Source organism: Sarcophilus harrisii, chromosome 1 (assembly GCF_902635505.1).
Source record: "Sarcophilus harrisii chromosome 1, mSarHar1.11, whole genome shotgun sequence".
NCBI lineage: Eukaryota > Metazoa > Chordata > Mammalia > Dasyuromorphia > Dasyuridae > Sarcophilus > Sarcophilus harrisii.
The window spans coordinates 697,682,958-697,704,077 of NC_045426.1; the positions used below are offsets into that span (position 1 = coordinate 697,682,958).

At 38.8% G+C, this 21,120-nt stretch overlaps 1 protein-coding gene across 5 annotated transcripts in view; it reads left to right on the forward strand.

The window, feature by feature from the left end:
* The window catches only part of CCDC60 (coiled-coil domain containing 60), a 188,979-nt gene that overhangs the window by 139,117 nt on the left and 28,742 nt on the right, over positions 1-21,120 (forward strand). For all 5 annotated transcript variants that reach the window (XM_031948699.1, XM_031948697.1, XM_003761181.3 and 2 more), the window contains 3 exons: positions 600-707; positions 10,388-10,478; positions 15,984-16,224. In XM_031948699.1, coding sequence (XP_031804559.1) covers positions 600-707; positions 10,388-10,478; positions 15,984-16,224 — 440 coding nt within the window. The remainder of the gene's footprint in view (positions 1-599; positions 708-10,387; positions 10,479-15,983; positions 16,225-21,120) is intronic.

The following is a 21,120-nucleotide window of genomic DNA, read 5'->3' on the forward strand; positions in this document are numbered from 1 at the left end:
TGCCTTATAATGTCTGGGCTGGCTTTCTGGAGGTCCTTCTGACGGGCCTTGATCTCAGCAGCATAAACACCAGGAGAAGGGTCAGGAATAGAATTTAGAATCTTTATTCTGGCCCAGGCTTGATCTTAGTAGAGGAGCAGGAGGCGGGAGAGCCACCAGGAGGATGGTCAAAAATGGAATGTCTCTTTTCAAGTCCTTTTCAGCCCTTAAATACCCTATTACACTTACATCATTACAGCACACTGAGTATGTGTGAACTAGAGAACCATGATATCACCATGCTAAGTACTAAGTATATGTGAACTAGAGAACATCATCTCATCAATCCCACTGAGTTAACATCTTGTTGTAAGTATCCTTGTTTCAAGTAGACTTCTCCAAAGTTCTGGCCCTCTACAATTCCACATCTATAAAATGAGAGATTTGAGTCTCATGATCATTAAGGTCCCTTCCAGTTCTAAATCTATGATCCTGATGATTATACTAGTGTTCTTCCTCAGTTTCCTCCACTGTAAAATGAGGGGTTTGGACTAGAAAATCTCTAAAGCTTCCTCCTATCCTTCATTCATTGTGACCAAATTTTTCTTTTGTCTTGGTAGAGAACCCCTCTTCCGGCAACTCTGTGCCCTCCACTGGCTCCTGGAGGCACTGACCATCGACCACAACCACCATGGCATGAAACCATTGATAACCTGCTGGAACGAAAAGTAGGTCACATATTTTCCAAAGAGATTTATTTTCCCCTCTTCTATATGCCTTGTTTTCCCTGATCATCCTCCTCATCCTGTATCTTCTATATATCTTCTTCTCCATCTACTATTCCTCCTCTTTCTTTTCCTTTTCTTCCTTCTCCTGTTCTTCCCTCTCCTCCTCCTTCTTTTCTTCTCCTCCCATCCTCCTTTTTCTTCTTCCTCCTCCTTTTATTCCACACCTCTCTTTTCTTCTTCTTTTTTGCTTTTCTATGTAATGGTGTTATCCTGCCCATGATTGCTTGGTTTATTTTTTGCAAGAAGTAAGAGGCAAAAGAGATGATTCTTAGCAAATCCTAAGGGACTAACAAATCAGCTAGGTAGCACATCAGACAGAATGGTGGGCAGAGATGAAGAGATTTTCCCAGAGTCCCAGAGCTTATAAGTGTCTGAGGCTATATTTAAATTCAGATCTTCTTGATTCCAGTTTCAAAACTCTTTCCATTGAGCAACTTCTGTGCTATTATTTATATTATTAAAATAATGACAATTATTCAAAATTTTCAGAATCGATGATTTGGAGAGTTGTTGGACACCCACTTCCATGGTACAAGCTGGTACCTTCTATACTTTAGTCCATTGTCCTCTAGGAGTAGTTGAGGCCAGAAAGCTCATCTCCCTCTGAACTAAAGAGAGGCTGGTGCTTGGAAGGCAAACATGTCATCCAATCCATCTTAGAATGGCAGGAAATTCCAGAATTTGTGCTCCATTGGTCCAGATTTTGAGAACATTCTAATTGTGAAACAATAGAGGGACATTTTGGCAAGAGGCTTAGGAAACTACCTTGGCGTCAGCAGAGAGCTGAGTTCAAATCCCACCTCCATCACCTGATAGCTGTGACCTTGCACAGATCATAATTCTTTCAGGCCATCTAGACAGCATCAAAGACCTAAAATTGTGGTGGCAGAAAGCATTTTCCATTTCCAAAATTTAGCTTTCTGTGCTAATGAAATCAGAGATTGAGTCCAAAAATAATAATGAATGAATAATACTGGCCTCCTAGCTGGTCAAGTAATAAAACACTCTTGGTACCATGGCTCCAAGCATTCTCTCTAGCTGCTCCTAACTCTCTTTCCTTACCTCTACCTTGTGGCTTCCTTCAAATCCTTTTTTTACAGGAAGTCTTCCTCAGCCCCCCTGATTTAGTGTCTTTTTTGTATTATTATTCCTCATTTATTCTATATAAATTTTGCTTTTTAATAATATATATGACCATCGATATATATATATATATTATATATATATAAATTTATATAAATTATATATATTATATATTTTTTGCAAATATATATATAATATATATATTTGTTTAATTGTTAACATACCCCTTTAAATTGTAATCTCCTTGAGGACAGGGATTATCTTTTTTTTCTTGTATTTCTAGAACTTAGCACATGCTTGGCACAAAATCATACTTAATAAATATTGATTGATTGAATGAATGAAAAAACATTGTCCTCCCTGCCTTTGTTGCATGGAGAGGAAAAGGGAAGAGATGATTGTTAAATGAATTCTATAGAACTGATAATTCCATGTTTTTCTAATTATTTTCTTAGTGAATTGAATCAACTTGACTGCTTCTCAAACTTGATTTCAATTCATATGCTTTCAGTTATTTCTAGTTTTTTAACTCATATAATAATCATAATCATAACAATAACTCACATTGCCTTCCCCAATTAAATTTTAAGTTCCCTGAGATCATGGAATGTCTGTATTTATTGAACATCTGAATCCTCAATACTTAACAAAGTGTCTGCCACATAGGGTCGATTAATGAATGTTTATTGCTTATTGGTTTTTAATACTATAGATCACTTTAAAAGGCTATATATCCTCTGGGTGTGGTGGGAAGAATAAACTTCCATAGACTTCCAAAGGCTTAGATGGACTCCCTCATCAGAAAGAGAAAGAGAATGGGGATGTGGAGTGCAAGAGGCTTGGAGGAACAAGAAAAACCTCCTTTCCCTCCCCAACAGTCAGTTTGAGAAATGTGCATGGTGCATGACAGAAACTCATTAACAGCTGTAGGGCACACACCCGAGAATACTGATGGTCTGCCACAATGTGTGAGAAGAGATTTCCATCAAGGGCTTGGTCACATACAGATCTTTACAGAGCAGAAGCCCAGAAACAAAAGGAACTCTGGGAGACTCTCCCTTGATTCCTACCAGGAGTTAGGGATCCCCTCCCCATTTTTTGTTTTTAAATTGAAGTGCAATTAACAAAAGCTGCATTTAGAACCACAAAGACCAGAAATGGAACTCTAGTGCAGGTACCAACTAGCCGACTGACCCTGGGCAAGGCTTGTTCTCCCTCAGCCTCAGTTTCCTCATGTGTAAAATGGGGACATTAATAACACCTAAGTCCTCTGGTTGGTGTGAGGATCAAATGAGAAAACCCTTGGAAAATACTTTGTAGACCTGAGAGCCCAAACCGATGCAAAGTGTCCCAAAAGTCTTAGTACAGTATCTTAAGCCATTAAAACTTATGATTCTATGATTCTCCAGGCTCTCTTCATTTCAAAATGAGAAGGTCTAGAATTTTAGGACACCTCGAATAATGCTAAGTCTAATTATTAATGATAGTAAAATTTTGGTTGGTAGTATATAAAGTCTGGCCTAGCTCCCTGTAGGCCTCAAGAACAGCTGGAGTCAGGATAATTGGTCTTTAGAGGGAGAAGTAAAGGAGATGGACAAAAGTGCCAGGAGTTTTGCCAAGGATCCCTCCTTGATTCTAGAGTCCAGAATCTCCACACTTTTCTCCTCCTCCTCCTGCCACCAGGTGAAGTTCTCTTGCCTCTCCCACTCCACCCCTTAATCCTTATCTACAATTCTCTTAACTCCAACCATTGAGCTAGCATTAAAAGAGAGAAGAGAAATTCCAAACATGCTAATAGAGTTACAGTAGTAGTTATGTTTGATGCATGTTTGATGCATATGTGAAGGCTCAAAAATGCCTCTTAAGAGGTGGGGATCTAGACTCAGAATCTGGTATTTGGTGTGTTTTGTCAAACTGCTTTTTTATTCTCTCTTTTGTGATCTTTGGTATAAGAAATGACTTAATAGGTAGAGGTGGAATAAATTTGGAAAGAAAAGTGATGCAACAAAAAAACAATGAAATTTTAATTCTAATGCCCTCTCACCAGGCAAAGAGGGCAGAAGGAATTCAGGATCACAGAGCTGGAGGGTCCTCTGAAGCCTCTGACTCATCATCCTAAATCAGAGGCAGTTGGGTGAATGGGAACCCACATCTTTCTTACTTTTCAGACTAGAGCATTCTGCCTTAGTCAACATCTCTCAGTGTGTATGGTCTCTGCCGCTAGAACATAAGCTCCTTGAGGGCAGAGAATATGTTTGCTTTGGTGTTTGTAACTAGCATTTCTCATTCTCTTTGGCACATGGTTGGTTGGTTGGTTGGTTGGTGGTTGTCCTTCATTAATGAAGAAGACCAAAATGTGAGAGTTGAATTACAATTGTGTCCAGCTGTGGATGATCAGACCAATCTGAGCTCAGAATGCTCTGCCACAAATGGGACACAAATCTGAACGTTTGAGGTAGCTTCCCTAATTTTGTGCATTTCTTTTGGGTAATTCAATTCTGCTTTACTCATAGAGCATAGCACCTTCTCTGATACATACTAAGTAATTAGCACAGGGCAGCTAGGTGGCTCCATGATGCATGGAGCACTAGCCTCAGTGTCCAGACGACTGATTTTCAGAAGTTCAAATCTAGCCTCGGATAATTACTAGTTTGGTGACCCTATGCAAGTCACTTAATTTCAATTGTTTCAGTTTCCTCACCTTATACAATGAGCTGGAAAAGGAAATGGCAAATTACTCCAGTGTCTCTGCCAAGAAAATTTCAAATGAAATCATAAAGAGTCAAGTCATGACTGAATAACAAATATGTGTTGATCACTGAGCTAAATGCTTTACAAATATTATTTCATTCACTCTAGAGATCATCTCTCATTAAGTACAGGAAATTGAGACCCAAAACTAACTGATCCATTAAAAATCTTAGATACTAGACATCGAGATTAAGTGATCAAAAATTAGAATTTGAACACAGATCCAAATCTAGTATTTATTCCACCATAGGCTTGTGATCAAGGCTTTTCCAACTTGATCTTTGGGGGAGAAAACCATGCTCTGCAAGCATAGCCTCGAGTAACCAAAATCACATCCATACCACCAGAAGGGAGAGGACGAAGAATGTAAAAGACAATGAGTATTTTTCAAGGACACTTAGCAATATAATTGCCCCTCACCATGACAAGAGTTAGTATTTCTCCAACAAATCCATTCAATGTTTGCCAGTCTAGAGAAATGAAGCCCAAGGCAGCCATCAGGATCACTCCAGACCAAAAAAAGACATTGCAGAAAAGGTCACTGGTGGTAGAAAAAAATAGAGCAACCTTCAAAAATATCCCATGCTCCTTCCCTTGATCCAGAAATCCCTCTAGGAGGCAGAAAGAGTGGTTCGAGAGAAGAAATATTTATAGCAGTACTTTTTGTGGTAGCAAAGAAAATGGATGCCCGTCGATCAGGGCCCAGCTAAATAAATGGTGGTATATGAATGGGAAGGCAGATTGGCAAGAAAGGATAAATAGGAAGGGTCCAGCAAAGCCTGGATGCACAGGTGCAGAGCAAAGCAAGAAGAATTAAGGAGAGGATATTCAGGGTCTCCAACAATGTAAAGGGAAAGAACAATAATAACAGCTAGCATTTATAGAGCTGGTGAAAGTCTGCAAAAAGTTTTACAAATACTGTTTCATTTGCTCCTCACAATAATCTTGCAAGATAGTTATCATCATCATCATCAAAAATAATGATGCGGCTAGATGGCATAATCTGGACCTGAAGTCAGAAAGACTTTGAGTTCCAGATTTGGTCTCAGACACTTACCAGCCGTGTGACCCTAAGCAACATAAAGTTATTTAAAACTCTTTTTGCCTCGATTTCCTCACCTGTTAAATGAGCTAGAGAAGGAAATGGCAAACCGCGGCAGTATATTTGCCAAGAAAGCCCCAAATGGGATCCCAAAGAATAGAACATGACTGAACAAGAGCAAAAGTGTTTAAAGATTTCTTGGTCGTTGACTACAACCAGTCACAAAATATATTTCCCTCCCCCTAGTAGAAAGAAGTGGGGGATTATAGGTAAGTAATGCCACATACACTGTCAGTCCCAGTTAAGTATATATTGATTTGTTTTCTTAATTGCTTTTCTTTGTGGCAAAGGACAATTCTGTGAGGTAGAAGAGTGGTTATTGGGAAATGACAGTGATCTAGAATGTATCAGTAAAGTATTTCTAAACCCCAGTAACTAAAAGCTCCTACTCTTTACCAGCTGTGTGATTTCACCAAATCACACTTATGTCTCTGGCCCTCAGTTTCTTCATCTGTAAAATGAGATGTTTCACACACCAAACACCCCTTCTAGGATCCTAAGATCTAATTCTGGGAGTGTTCCTAGCGGGAAATAGGATGCAGGTCAAATTCACTGAGCAAAAAGCAGTTCTCTACCCCCTCTCCTTGCCACCTCCCAGGTGCTGTGGAGACATGATTTTTCACGGTCAAACGGGAACATATGTTATTAAATCCTTGATGAGAAATAAGCACTGCACTAACAGTCACAGCATTCATCGCTGAGTGGGACAATAATGAATTCCCAGGTAATAACAGAAACTGGTGACTTCGTTTCTATCAGGCAAAATGATAGATGTAAACCTAATCATTTTCCCTCCTGGGTTTGGTGGGCAGAGAGCTCATGCATCACTCTGCTATTGACTTTGGGGATTCCAGGCTCTCTCCCCACCACTGAACAGGTAGTTGTGGATTCATAAGAGCAGGTCCTTGTCAGGGAACTTCAGGTGGTAATGACCAGATAGGGACTAATGTTCTTGAAGAGTCAGAGACAGTTAACAAAATTGTTAATTAGGGTCTTGTTGATAGTTCCCATTTTGAAGAGTAAAAATAGGACTGATTTCAGATGATCTTGGAGGAGCCAAAATTTTAGTGGGATGGGTTCTTCCTCCCCTGAAATAGATAATGACACTTCTACTTATCTTATCCCTTCCACTGACTTTCACAGGGGAACCTCTTTGAACTTGTTTAGACTTTGACATTCTATATTCCAAGATCCTTTACACCTATGGCATCCCTAGTTCCAAGACCCTCCCCAACCCTGACATCTCCTGTTCTAAGATCCCTCCCATTTTGATATTCTCTGTTCTAAGACCCCTCCCAGCCCTGAAATTCCTTGTTCTAGGTTCTGAGGCAAAAGGAAGTAGGGAGAGCCTTCCAGCTGGAAGCCAGGGAGCTGGGAGCCAAATCCAGGTTCTGTGATTGCTCTCCTTCCCCCTCAAAGCCTCTTCTAGCAGATCCAGCTCTGCTGCTTACAGGCCAGCCCAGCAGTGTGACCTTGGACAGCTCTCAAGACCCTATTGCCTTCTTCTCTTAACACTTGGAGGCTGTGTCAGATCATAACTAACCTTTATCTAGTGTTTTGAGGGAAAGACCTTACAGACTCCTGAGCTCCCCAACACAGCATTTGACCTAATTGAGCACCGGTTTCCTCCCCCTGTAAAATGGGGATAATAACTCATTCACCACTGACCTTCTAGGTCTATGGTGAAGGAAATGCCTAGAACACAATAGGTGCTTAATAAATGCATTTATAAGACTTTGGCTTTTTTAACCTTTCATCTCCCAAAATGGGAAGACCAGGTTCTGTCTCCTGCTTCCTTTTCCCCAACATGGCTTTGCCAGGTCTTGGCTGGGGCCAGATGACCAGCAGGAAATGATCCATCCCTGGAGCCATAAATTCTCAGGCCACCACCAGAAGAAACTTTCTTCTTAAGTTTGGAATATTTAAGGTTTAAAAGCCTGTCTAGCCACAGATTTCATTTTTAAAGGGGGAAAGGGGCTTTTGAACTTCAAGGAGTCTTCGGGCAGAAGCAGCTGGGGCTGCATCTGGGAGAAAGAACTTGGAAAGCCTTGTAGGATCAGAAGGAAGGCGGGCAGGGATGGGGGAGATAGCGAAGGATCTCCTTGTTAATCAGAGAGTCAGACATCAAAAAAGCTGCCGGCTTAAATACTGTTTGCATAACCCAAATATTGATGGTGATGCTTTTTCTACAGTATTTTTAATATTTCCTTAATTTGTTTACTCAAGGGAGCAGTGAAGCATAACAAAAATTAAATGAATTACACCATTAATTATGCAAAAAAGCTTTTTATTGTGTAATCAGAAAATAAAATATTACAAAGAGCATTTTGGTAACTTCTTCACTCAAAGATGAATTGACTCTATTACCTGTTCTGAGCTTGTTTCCCTCTTCAATAAAATGGAGTAGAGTGAATCATTTGTAAGGTCCCTTTCTGCTCGGTCATTCCCTGTTCTAAGGCCCCTCCCAGCCCTGCCATTCTCTGTTTTAAGATCTCTCTCAGCTCTAACATCCCCCAGGTCCCTCCCAGCTCTGACATTCTAGGTATTATATTCCTCCCAGCTTATCTACCATTTCTACCAATTTACTATTTTCATCATAAATCATTTCATTTCATACTAGAATGAGTAGAGGATTTAGACTTCAAAACTGCTATTGTTTAGTCAAATGATTTCTGTCATATCTAACTCCGTGATCCCATTTGGGGTTTTCTTGGCATAGATACTGGAGTGGTATTTGCTGTTTCCTTCAACTCATTTTACAGAAGAGGAAACTGAGATGAAGATGGTATATTTGCCCAGGATTACAAAACTATTAAAGTGTCTGAGTCCAGATTTGAACTCAGAAAGATGAGCCTTCCTGACTTAACCTTTCATCTCCCAAAATGGGAGAACCAGATTTTGTATCCTGCTTCCTTTTCTCCATCATGGCTTTTCCAGGCCTTGACTCGGGATAGATGACCAGCAGGAAATGATCCCAGCACTCTATTCACTGATCAACCTAGAATTAATCACTCTCTATGGTATTAAGGTCCACCAGGGAGCAGGTCTGGCCCTGCAGACAAAAACCAGACAGACTGGGCTCTATATTGATATCAGAGTGTTTGGTATTACACCTCCCACCCTAACTCCAGGACAGCTCCTTGCAATTTCTGTAGGACCCCAACTATCTTCAGGACCTCCAACTTCCCTCTCTGAGAGGTTCTCTTAATTTCCAGCCTTGCCCCAGGACCCTCATGCCAGCCAGGAACTTCAAACAATCCCCTCCCCCAGGAAAAGTACCCAGTCCCCAAACGTGCATGTTACCCATCCAACAAACCTAGTCCTACAGATCTCCTTACATTACCCTTTATAGCACCTATAATCAAGAAATCCAGGCCAGTGTTCATGGTTGATAATAGGCTATGTCTCTTTTTTTCAACGGATGAATTAGATTTCTTGTTAAGAGTTCACTAATGTCTTTTGTTTTTACACCACTATCATTTGTCCTTGAGTGTACCCCTAACTATTGACCCCACCCCTTTTATTTAAAAAAAAAAAGGCAGCCACATTAAGCAAATCAACCAACACGATAAACAAATAGTTCTCATTCCACATCCAAATTCCCCAACAGTCATACTGAGTGCAAATGAAATGTTTGTAAAGTACTTAGCACAGTGCCTGGAACATAGTAGGTGTTTTGTTTATTCTCTCCCTTACAAGAGGAAGAAAGTAGATTTCATTGTCAGCTCTTAGAATCAGGCCTGTTTCTTACTATGAGTTATTACTATTACTACTGTTACTATTATTACTATTACTACTGTTATTACTATTACTACAATAACTACTGTTGTTATTACTGCTACTACTACTACTATAACTAGTACTACTACTACAATTATTGCTGGTACTACTACTACTACTACCACCACCACTATCACACTACTACTACTATAACTACTACTACAATTACTGTTACTACTACTACTACTACTACTACAACAATTATTGCTGGTACTATTACTACTACTACAACAATTACTACTACTACCACCACCATCACCACATGACAACTAAGATAATGTTATTTTATGTATACTGCAATAATAATAATAAAATAAAATAGTAGTATATAACAAATAGTAGTATAATACACCAGCATTTGTGCTTTAAAGTTGGCAAGGAACTTTTATACAAATTATCTCATTTGATCCTCACAAAGGGAGGAGAGGAGAGAACCGGCATTTGTTGATTATTTATTTAATAAATTTATTATAAATATATAATTATATATATAAATTATTATAATCTATTATTTACTATTTATTACTCAGAAATATTTTCTCACTTCTCTTTACAACAATGCAAAAACAAGGGCCATTCCCCATTTTACCCAAAGAGTGGTGCCAGCTGCAGTCTGCCTTGTGGGTCAAGTTTGTTCCTGTCCCTTAGCCAAGAGATGAGTGTACCTAAGATCATGCCAAGCCAGGACCCCACCTAATAGCTGTTGTCACAGATAACTTCCATCCAGGTGCCATCACTCGGCCTTTCCAAACTTGACCCAAACCCTTTCTTCATGAGCCAAGATCCATGTTAGCCCAGAAATCGCCATCTTTTATTCCCTATTTATTGCATTTTAGAAAAGAACTTGTTGTAATAAAAACAGGACTCTGGAAACTAAAATTCATTAAGTTGTTTTTCACTTTAGGGACCCTGGAGGCAGCAAAAGTACATTAAAAAAAATCAATAAGGAAAAGGTGATGTTGCACAAATGGGAGCACTTCGTCATGCCGCCCAAGGTAAATCCACTGCAAATTTTACATTAAGGCTTGGACTCCTCTCTTTCCCACCCCCAGTGTCACCCCTCCCCATCCCATTGGCCGATGCCAATTGGAACTGTCCAATGGGCTCCTCCATTCCTCTCAGCATCTGCATCTTGAGTGTTGAGTAAAATGAAATTAAAGTCAGAGGGCCCACATTCGAATTCTGACTCAAAGACCCTCTCCCATATATCTTTGTATTAGTCTCTGCAAAATGAGAGAGTTGAACTTTGGGAGTTTTTCAACTGGGACCCATGTACTTGTTTTTGAAAAATACTCTAATAAATGCATTTTAGTAGAATTGGCTTCCTTTGTAAGCTATATATTTTGTGCATTAGAGACATTGTTCTGAAGGCCTCACCAGACTGCGCCAAAGAAGTTAATGACATAAAAGCAGGTTAACCCACAGACTAAATGACAGCCAAAACCCCTCCCATCCTGGATCAGTACTGCAGTGCCTCCTTGTCAGAATATTACAAAGAACATGTTTCATATATTTTTAAGTGCTCTGTCAATAGAAACTATTATTATTCCCTCCTAAAATCCCATTTGGTCAAAACATTATTTGATTCCAAAATCCCTCCCAGTTCTAAAATTTTATTTTCCAAGGCCCCTTCTAGCCCTTGAATTCTGTGTTTCTAATATTCTGTTTTAAAGTTCTTTCCAGTCCTGACAGTCCCTATTCAAAGGCCTTTCCCAGCCCTGACATCCCCTGTTCTAAGGCCCCTCCAGCTGTGGCACCCCTTGTTCTAAAATCTTTCCCAGCCTTAACATTTTCTGTTCCAAAGTCCTTTTCAGCTCTGATGGTCCATGATCTAAGATCCCTCCCAATTCTGACATCCCCTATTCTAAGGTCCCTCTCAACAATGTTATTCCATGTTCTAAAGTCTCTTTTACCTCTGACGTTCTCTGTTCTACAAACCTTTCCACAAAATAGACATTTTATGTTCTAATTCTCTCCTCAATCTAACATGCCCTGTTTTTAAGGCTTCTTATTTTCACTGTTCTTTTTATTTTTAAAGGCAGCCCCCCCCCCATATTGACTAAACCAGAAGTACAGGGAGCCATTCAAAGACTGATGCCAGTACTTCTCAGCATGGGAATTTTGACTTTCTCCATTTCCACCCTGGGCTGGTCCTCCTTTCCTTGGACAACCTGAGGGGTTTACCATTTAATGCTAGATTTAATTTAGTCATGGCCCTCCACAACTCAGAACACCCGAGTCCCAGATATTTGCCAGCCTCAGCCTCACAGGCAGCCAGTCAGTACAACCTGCTGGTATTCTGTATTCTAAGACCTGTTCCCCATCCAACATTCAAAAGCCCAGGTTGCCTAGCACTCTTATAATTCTCATGGTCCCCAAAGCCTCTGACACAGCTGTAAAAACCTATACCGAGCAATCAGGTCTCCAGCCACCTCTGGGGTAGAATAGAACAGCTGCTTAACACCACCCACGAGTTAAATACAAGGGAGTAGGAAGCAGGGAGTTTATCCTGGGAAGATGTCAGGGGAGATTTGAATCAGCTCAAAACCAGTAGCTTCAGCACTTCTTTAGAGGCAACTCTCAATTCCCCCGCTCCCCAACAAAGAAAGTTGACGGAAGGGCTGGCCCACCCTTCTGCTCCATTTTTTCCCCTGACACCATAAAGGAAGCAGGAACGTTCATGTTTCTGTTGAGGGTGGCTGAACAAGCATTCATTAGTCACCCTTGCTAGAAATAGCAGCTTTGGGGATGCAGTCAGAAATCCTAGCTCAAGGGAGGACCTATCTCCTCGAAACCCTGTTGGCCATTAATATTTCTAGATCTGGAACAGATCATCTGGTTGTTCACAGGCTGAATGAGCTACCCAAAGTCTTGAAGCCAAGTAAAGAAAGGGAAAAGCTAAACTCAGGGCTCCAAATTCTCAGGCTTGGATACTTTTCACAGGCTGATTTAATGCCCTAGTTTTTCAAGACCAAGTTGATTTAATCTTTTATTTTTTTCCCCAATAGAATCAGAAGTTAATTTCCTGCAGTATAAGGAAGGCAGAAGCAATACGGGTGTTTATCACCCAATGCTCTGTCCTCCTGGAACCTGGCAGCTTAGCCAATAATCTGTTTATCTGAGTAGGGGGCTGGCCAATGGGAACATCCCTAAGCAAAGACAAATGACAGAGGCACCCAGCTCCCACACGAGTCAGGTGGGGCTTATATATCCCTATATTCAGGGTCCTCTCTTTCTTCATCACAATTATGCCTTTTCGAAATTTTAGGGTTACACAAGGAGGTGCAGAATCAAAAGGGGTTTGGTGGAATGACTTTTAGATATATAAAAAATCATTGTCATTAGTGTCATTCTTATTATTTTAAAAGGCAGCCTCCCTATATTGACTAAACCAGAGGTTGGAAATTCCAACTCCACCACTCACTGCCTGTGTGACCTTGGGCAAAATCACCTGCTCTTTCAGGATCCCAGTTTATTCAGCTGTAAAATCAGTTGGACTAGATTCTCATCAGTGAACATGTATTTAAAATTCCCTATTATGTTACAGAATCCCTGCCAAGTGCTGGGAACATAAAGACAAAAAGTACTTGGACCTGGCCCTCAAAAAACATCTTCTCTTGGGTAGGGAGGATGATAGATATTGCTAGATCGGTAAGTACAAAGCAGTGTCAGGTGAGAGGGAGTGAGATAAATCCTACAGAACCTCCCATAGCAGGTGGCATCCAAGTTTTCCTTTGAAGGAAGCCTAAGGACCTCAAGGACCACAAGATCACAGATTTACAGCTGAAAGGAATCTGGGACATTGGCCAGTCCAGCCTCTGCAGATCTAGAATTTAGTAAGTTATTTACTCAAGGTCAAAGAGCTATTAATTTGATCAACATAAATTGTCCAGATTAATAGAAAAGGACATAGAATAGTTATATATACCTATTTTAGAAAAAAAAGAAATAAATGGGCTTTCTAAGAAAAAAGTATCAGGATCAGATGGATTTACAAATAAATTCAACTAATTTCAGTATTAAATAAGCTATTTGGAATAATAGGCAAAGAAAAACTTCTACCAGACTCCTTAAATGAAATAAATATGTTACCTAAACTGAGAAGAGCAAAAACAGAGAAAGAAAATTATAGACCAATTTAATTTAAATGCAAAAGTCCTAAACAAAATGCTAGCTCAGAAACTACAGCAATGTATCACAAAAATTATACAATGTGACCAGATTGGATTTATACCAGGAATGCATGGCAGGTTCAACATTAGAAAAACTGGTGATATCAATAGCAGAAGCAACTAAAATCATATAGTTTAGTCAATAGGTGCAGAAAAAGCTTTCGACAAAATACAACATAAAAATATTTGAAACATAAGTATGAATGGAATTTTCCCTAAAATGATCAGAAGTATCCACCTAAAACCATTAACAAAGTATTATCCATAATGAGGATAAGCTAGACACTTCCCAGTAAGATCAGAAGTGAAAGAGGGATGCCTGTTATCACTATTGTTACTCAGTTGATTGGTTGATTATTGTCCCTATTTCTCAAAGAGTTCCAAAACGACATCACTATGTTAGAGTCGAATTACAATGTGTCTGATTGTGGCAAATTAAATCAATATGAGTTTGGAATGATCTGCCACAGATCAGACACGAATAGTCCCTATGAACATTTGGAGTGGCTTTTCTAACTGCACATCTCAGGTTTCTTCTGAGTTAATTCAATTCTGCTTGGCTCACAGAGCACGGCACCTTCTCTGATGAGGGCACACCATGCTGAGCAGAACCGTGCCAGTGTCTCCCATGTCGTAAAAGTTCTTAAGAGAGACCTTGAGAGTGTCCTTATATCACATTTTCTGAGCACTTTGGGAACACTTGTCCTATGTGAGTTCTTCATAAAATAATCTTTCTGGCAAGCACACATTTGGCATTCACATAATGTGGCCAATAACAAGAGTGGTGCTCTCTGTAATAAAGTTGGAATGCTTGGCTGTTTAGTTCAAGAAAGGACCTCAGGACTAGAAATGCTACCAATGAGACAAGAGAAGAAAAAGAAATTAAAGGAATCAGAATGACCATTGAGGTGACACCATGAATTGCAAGTGAATTAGATTTAAGGAAGGATTGTGCAACAATGCTAGCAAGATAGCAGGATATAAAATTAGCCTATATAAATCATCAACCTTTCTATATATCATCTACAAAGCCCTGAAAAAAAGATATTGGTCAATATATTTTATTTAAAATGACCATAGACAATATAAAATACCTGGGAACATATCCTTCTAAGATAAATGTAAGAATTACATGAACATAATTATATATAATAATGTATATTCCTTATACATAATTACATATACATGATACACATTATCTATAAAATGCATGTTTATACAAATAAAATCAGATTAAAATAATTGAAGAAATATTCATTATTCATTGGTAGATCAAGCCAATATAATAAAAATGATAATTTTACCTAACCTGGTCTACCTATTCAGTGCCATCCCAATTAAATTACTAAAAATTACTTCATTGAATCAGAAAAAAAAATTAATAATAAAATTCATTTGGAAGAGCAAAAGGTCAAGAACATAAAAGAAATTAGTGGAAGGGGAGGAATTTTAAAGGAAAGAGCTTAGTAACAGATCTTAAACAGTATTATAAATGGGTAATTATCAAAACTATATGGTAAAGAAATGAAACAGTGGATCATGGAATAGAATAGATATATAATGCACAATATTAAATAATTATAAAAGAAGGTTGTATCTCCAAGTAGAATATCAGTTTCTCGAAGGCAGGGGTAGTTTCTTTGTATTCCTGGTTGTGAGTAAAGTGCCTAGCATATAATAGATTCTTAAAATGTTTGTGAAATTCATTTGGAAATCTTAAAGCTCAAATGTATTAGACATTTCTTGTGGCATTTCTTAAGCACCTACTCTGTGTTTTAGGCACTGTGCCATCATCAGCAAATCCTATTAGGATAGGCAGACTCATAGGATCACAAATTGAGAACTGAAGGGGCTGCCTCAAAAGATAATGAGTTCCCCATCAGTGGAGATATTCAAGGGATGTAAGATATCCATTTACCAAAGATTCATTTCAACAAACAAAAAATGTTGATTAAATACTACTATGTGCTAGATCCTGAACTGAGCACTGAGAAATCTAAAATCAGAATGAAAGAATCCTTGACCTTAAGGAATTTGCCATTCCCATATAAACTCATCTAGATGGCCTCAAAGGCCCCTTCACACATGAAAAACTTTCAATTGCTACTGTCTTCCACTCCACCCATTACTTTTATTTATTTTATATATGTGTACAGGTTGTCACCTTTTATAGATGACATAACCACCTTGAGAGCAGACGCTATTTCATTTAGGTACTTAATAAGTTCTTGTTGATCAATTGATTGATTCCAACCCTTATTTCCTTCCCCTATCTGATTCTGTCATGGGAATTGTTTTGCCCTACTACCTTTTCCTTCCTCCTCCTAGTCCAAGAAATATAAAATGCCAGGTCCTCGAATCATGACCGGCCGGAAGGCAAGCCGGAAGGCATCGACCATCAGTCTTACCCGTACAAGTGGAGGGTCATCTCCCCAGAGCAGCATGCTGTCGGTGAACCCTCCTGGCTCGGATGAGCCCCAGAGCACTGTAACCCTGGGCACCAGCAGTAAAGAACTGGATGACAATGAGTCTTCATCCACGAAGGCAGATGATGATAACATCCCCATCAGTGAGTGCCATATCTTATCCCCTGATTTTTGGTTCCTTCTTTATCCAGCTGCCCATCCTGTGAGGCAATCCTAAGGGGACAAAAAAGTATGTGTTTATTATCCGGGAGACACCAAGAATGGTAGTATAAGGGAAATTAAACTTGGATTGAGTCACAAGGACTGAGTTCAAGATCAACAGATATATGTGAATGTAGGTATGTTTCCCCCTATCCTCCCAGGGATACCCTTTCTAGACAGCTCTAAAAGGTAACAGTGGATATAGTTCTGTGCCTGAAATCAGGAAGATGCATGTTTAAATCCAGTTGGGGCGAATTACTTAAATGCTGTCTGCCTCAGTTTCCCCAGTTGTAAAATTTGGATCACAATAGCACCAAGCACCTAGCTTTGTCCAGATCAAATAAGGTAATATTTGTTAAGCCCTGAGGGCACACAGTAGGTGTTTATTAAGTGCTTGTTTCTTTCCTTCCATGTTTCATATGCACAAATATTTTTAAATGGGCATCCTTTATTAATAGCATGGTATATAAAGCAAAGAAATCCAGGTTCAGCTCCAACCTGACACTCATGCCTTTGTTTGATATTGACAGTCATGTCCTCCTCCATAAAATGTGAGTTGCTGAGACTCTCATGGATGCTGAGACCTGGCTCTGCCCCAAAGTTTGCCTCCTTAACCATAATAGTATGTAGAATAACCATCCTCTGTTAGCAACAAGTTGGGGCCCTGTCCCTATCAGATACTACATCTGTAAATAGGGAAGAATAACATCCTACCTTTCTCCTAGGGATGTTAGGAAGAATTTGCTTTATAAAACTGGGAAATGCCCCAGAAATAGGAGTTGTTATTATTTCTGCCAAAGGTCTGGCCTTAAAAGGAAGGTCAGGCCTTCTGAGACAATTTCCATTAAGCACAATACCATATTATATTTCTCTGTTCCCCTCCATTCTACGACTGAATCGTTTAGCCATGATTCCATTAGGTATAAATCTCAAAAAAAATCACATATGAGAATGAAGGAACTGGGAATTTCAGCCTGAAGAGAGAAGAATATGATTCATATTGGACTTCAGTGACCTGAAGATCTGTCACATGGAAGAGATAAAAAAAAGCCTCACTCTGATTGATCCCAAAGGGAAGAACCAGGAGCAATGGATGCGAATTAATAAGAAAGAGATTTTGGGTCAACATAAGGAAATTTGGTGGGATAGTGACTAGAGTCTTGAAATCAGAAATCAGAATGACGTGAGTTCAAATTCTGGCTAAGACACTTATTGGAGGCCTGACATGGTCAACACTTCTATTTGATCTCATCTGTAAAATGGACATGATTACACTTAAACTCCCTACTCATGGAGCTATTGTAAATTATCAATTAGCAATAGCTAGCAGGTTAACACAAAGGTAAAAATGACTGAAGAAATGGGCTTGAACAAGTTAATATTGCATGTACCTGATGACAGGGTTGAAGATGATATACTTACATGGTAAGCTTAGATGACTGGGAGAATGATGATGCTCTCAACAGTAATAAGGAAGTTAAAAAGAGAGGAAGATTGGGGGAGAAGGGGAGCCAGTAATAGGCTCTATGAGAAAATCTATAACAAAAGGATGTATTGAGTTTAAGATGTCTACACAATATCCAATTCAAAACATCTCAAAGGCAGTTGAAGATGATAGACCAAAGGTTGGGAATTGGGGGAAGTTAGAGCTGGACAAATACAATCTGCTATAATATGACATACATACACTTTCTAAAATGGCACTGTGCAAAATTCTGCAGTAAAAACCATAGGGAGTTAAGTGCACAACAGTCAAAAACTTCATTCTTGCTGAATTATTTTTCAGTCATGCTCAAGTCTTTGTGATCCTATTTGGGGTTTTCTTGGTAGAGATTTTGAAGTGGTTTGCATTTCCAACCCAGCTCATTTTACTGATGAGAAAACTGAGGCAAACAGGGTGAAATCATTTGCTCAGGGTCACACACATAGTAAGTGTCTGAAATCACGTTTGAACACACAAAGATAACTTCAGACCTGGAGCTTCATTTGCTGTGCCACCTAACTAGCTTCATCAGTGATACATAAAAAAAAATAAATGAAGAACTTAATAAAAATGATAGCACAGCTTTTTATACAAATTTAATGGCTAAAAATACATAGAGGCAGCCTCTTTAGGTCTAGGAGTTGCTAGACCTCAACTCTGAAAGGGGCATTAGGTTTAATGGGGTAAAATTTGTGGTCAAGTTTGTCCATGAAGTAGTCATAAAAAGGATTGTAGTATTTGAGTTATTATGAAACTGCCCCTTTTTTCTGTATTCTCGCCATTTCTCACAGCCAGAATCTCAAATTGTTCCATAATATATCAAAGCCTTGGAACAAATTCACATTTTCAAAACAAGTCTTATAACAAGGCTGACTGTAGATCTGAAAATAATCTGCATCAAGATTATAGTTAAATCCGTGGGAATTGTTTAGTCATTTTTTTTTCAGTCATGTTCAGTTATATCCAACTCTGTGATTCCATTTGGAAACAGTTTTCCCGGTTTTTTTTTTTTTCCCTCGGGCTCATTTTACAAAAAAAGGAAATTGAGGCAAATAGGGTTAAGTGATTTGCCCAGGATCACACAGCTAGTAAATGCCTGAGGCCAGACTTGAACTTGGGTCTAGTACTCTATTCACTACCCTTAGAGAGAGAAGATCAGAACAGAGACTTTTCTTGAGATTTCCCCTATTAGTGGACATGACATAGGTAAAGATCAATGAAGAAAGAGAAGTTGTTAGGAAATTCATCAGTCCTGAAAAACCTAAAGAAAAGAGTATGTATCAAAGAAGAGAAAATGGTTAACAACGGAGATATCAAGGGGATTGAAAGAAGGCCAAAATCCAAAATCACTGGCAAAGATGGAGAGAGCAGTTGGGTGGAGTGATGAGATCAGAAGCTGGCTTGTAAGGCATTGTAAAAAGGAATGAGAGGAAGGGAAATGGAGGAATCTCAAGATGTTTAGACACAAAAGATTGGAAAGATATAGAATGAAAAGAATGAAAGCTATTGGGGACAAATATTAATGAAGGTTGTTAAAGGATAGGGGAGCCACAGGCATGTTTGAAGGCAACCCAACAGTAATGAAGATTGGTGAAAAAGTAGGCGATCTGTTGGAGAAAAAAGGTTGGAATGGGCTTACTTGTCTGTGTCCAGTGGTCTGGCTGAAAGTAAGACATTTGGATTTCAGTTGTTTTTCTACAAAGAAGCCATTGCTATCATTTGGGGGCTCTCAAGACCTTTTTACATGCTTAGAAATTATTGAATAGAGGTCCAGGGACAGAGTCAAAATAGCTGAGTGAAACCAGGATCAAGCTTTCCCAGTTACCCTCAAAAAAATCACATAAAACCAAGCTTCTCAACAGAGTCTGAAGGAATGAAACTACTTTCCAGCTCAAGATAGATTAGAAGGACTACAGGAAAGATCAGTTTCACTAAGGTTAAAGGGGTATTCAGTCCAGCTCAGATGTTGTCCAGGAAATCCAATGAGAGAGTCTTAATCACAGCAGATCAGCAACTGAGACACTCAGTCCTGGCTCAGGGGTAGAACATACCAGTGGGGCATAGTCTAGTCCCAACAAGAAGGCAAATTGCCAATCGAGGAAAGCAGACTGTTATTTAGAGAAAATGGGTAGGGCTATCTCCTGTGAGCAAGACACCCTACTGTGAGCAAGACACCCTATACAAGGGGCCCCTATGCTCAAAGACTAGGCTCAATGCTACACAAGAAGCTTGAGACTGTGCTGCCTGTATCCCTAGGAGCCAAGCTCAACCCCAAATGTCACAAAATATAAAGAAGAAAGAAAGGAAATGAACAAGAAACAGAGAAGAACCTTAACCACAGAAAGCTACTATGGTGACAAGAAAGACCAAAACACCAACTCAGAAGAGGACAAAATGCTCACATGAGAAATCTTAAAGAGCAATATGAATTGGTCTCAAGTCCAAAGAGACTTCTTAGAAGAGCTCATAAAGGACTTTAAAAGGCAAATAAAAGAGGTAGAAGAAAAATGGAGGGAAGTAATGAGAGGTATGCAAGAGAGTCAACAGCTTGGAAAAGGAAGAACAAAAATTGATTGAAGAAAACAATTCCTTAAAAAAATTGTCCAAATGCAAAAAAATCCACTGAAGAAAACCACACCTTGAAAAGCAGAATTAACCAAATGGAAAAGGAGATACAAAACTGAAAAAGTATACATTCAAAACCATAACGAGGCAAATAGAAGCTAATGAGACTGAGACATCAAGAATCAAACAAATTTTAAAAAATGGAAAATGGAAGAAAATGTAAAACAGCTTATGGGGGCATAAAAACTTCACAGTCAAATGCAGAAAGGCAGAAATAGTAAATGCTTACTTTTCAGGTCACAATGCAATAAAAACTGCATTCAATAAAGAACCAAGGAAGGATAGACTAAAAGCCAATTGAAAATTAAATAATCTTAATTCTAAAGATTGAGTAAATTGGACAACAAATCATAGAAACAATAATTTTATCCAAGAGAATAATAATAATGAGATAATATACCAAAACCTATGGGATGTAGGCAAAGCAATTCTTAGGGGAAATTTAATATCTCTAAATAATTACATGAATAAAATAAAGAGATCAATGAATTGGCATACAACTGAAAAGGTTAGAAAAAGAACAAATTAAAAATCTCCAATTTAAATACCAAATTAGAAATTCTGAAAACAGAGGAGAAATTAATAAAATTGAAAGTAAGAAAACTATTGAACTAATTAATAAAACTAAAAGTTGGTTTCATGAAAAAACTAACAAAATAGATAAACCTTTGGTTAATTTGATTAGAAAAAGGGAAGAAAAAACTCAAATAACTAGTATCAAAAATGAAAA